At 77.7% G+C, this 597-nt stretch overlaps 1 protein-coding gene across 1 annotated transcript in view; it reads right to left on the reverse strand.

Moving 5' to 3' along the window:
* Positions 1-185: 185 nt before the first annotated feature.
* The window catches only part of MNEG_14984 (hypothetical protein), a gene marked incomplete at both ends in the record, with an annotated part of 2,504 nt that continues 2,092 nt past the window's right edge, over positions 186-597 (reverse strand). Inside the window, one exon of the mRNA XM_014036544.1 lies at positions 186-211. Within this exon, the coding sequence (XP_013891998.1) occupies positions 186-211 (26 nt within the window). The remainder of the gene's footprint in view (positions 212-597) is intronic.

Raw genomic sequence — 597 nt, forward strand, 5'->3', positions numbered from 1 at the left:
TGGGTGGCGTGTGGGGTCGGGGGGGCTGTGAGCGTCCTAGCGCCGCGGCCAGACGGAGGGTGGTGGGGGATGCACGTGGCTGTGGGGCGGGCGCGCGCAGTGACCGAGGCGTCAGAGGGGGTGCCGCGGGCGGCGCGGCCCGGCGTGAGGGCTGTGGGTGGGGCCGGCCTCGCAGGGGCGCGACTTCAGCGGCTCCGCCGGTTCAGGCCGTCTATAGATGAAGCAGTGCACGCACACAACACATGTGATCCATCGCGGACCGCAGCGGCGAGCGAGGTGGGGCAGGAGGCGGCCCGGGCAGTCCGCAAGGGTCGACCCAGGCCCATCACAGCCGCCCGCGCCGCACCTTCTCCCCGTCTGCGCGCGCGTTCATAAGTGGCGCCTGCGCCGCCGCCGCCGCCGCCGGGGCCGCCGCCCACAGCCGCCGCCACGCGTTCCCGGCGCCGGCCATCCGCGCGGACAGCCGCCCCGCCGCCGCGGCCGCCGCAACTGCCTCCTCCTCCCCCTTCCCTCCGCCGCCAGCGCCGCCGCCGCTTGACTCCACGCGCTCTACAGCCGCGTCCCGCACGCTCCGCGCCGCCGCGGACGCCGCCCGCC

Source organism: Monoraphidium neglectum, assembly GCF_000611645.1.
Source record: "Monoraphidium neglectum strain SAG 48.87 unplaced genomic scaffold scaffold04929, whole genome shotgun sequence".
NCBI lineage: Eukaryota > Viridiplantae > Chlorophyta > Chlorophyceae > Sphaeropleales > Selenastraceae > Monoraphidium > Monoraphidium neglectum.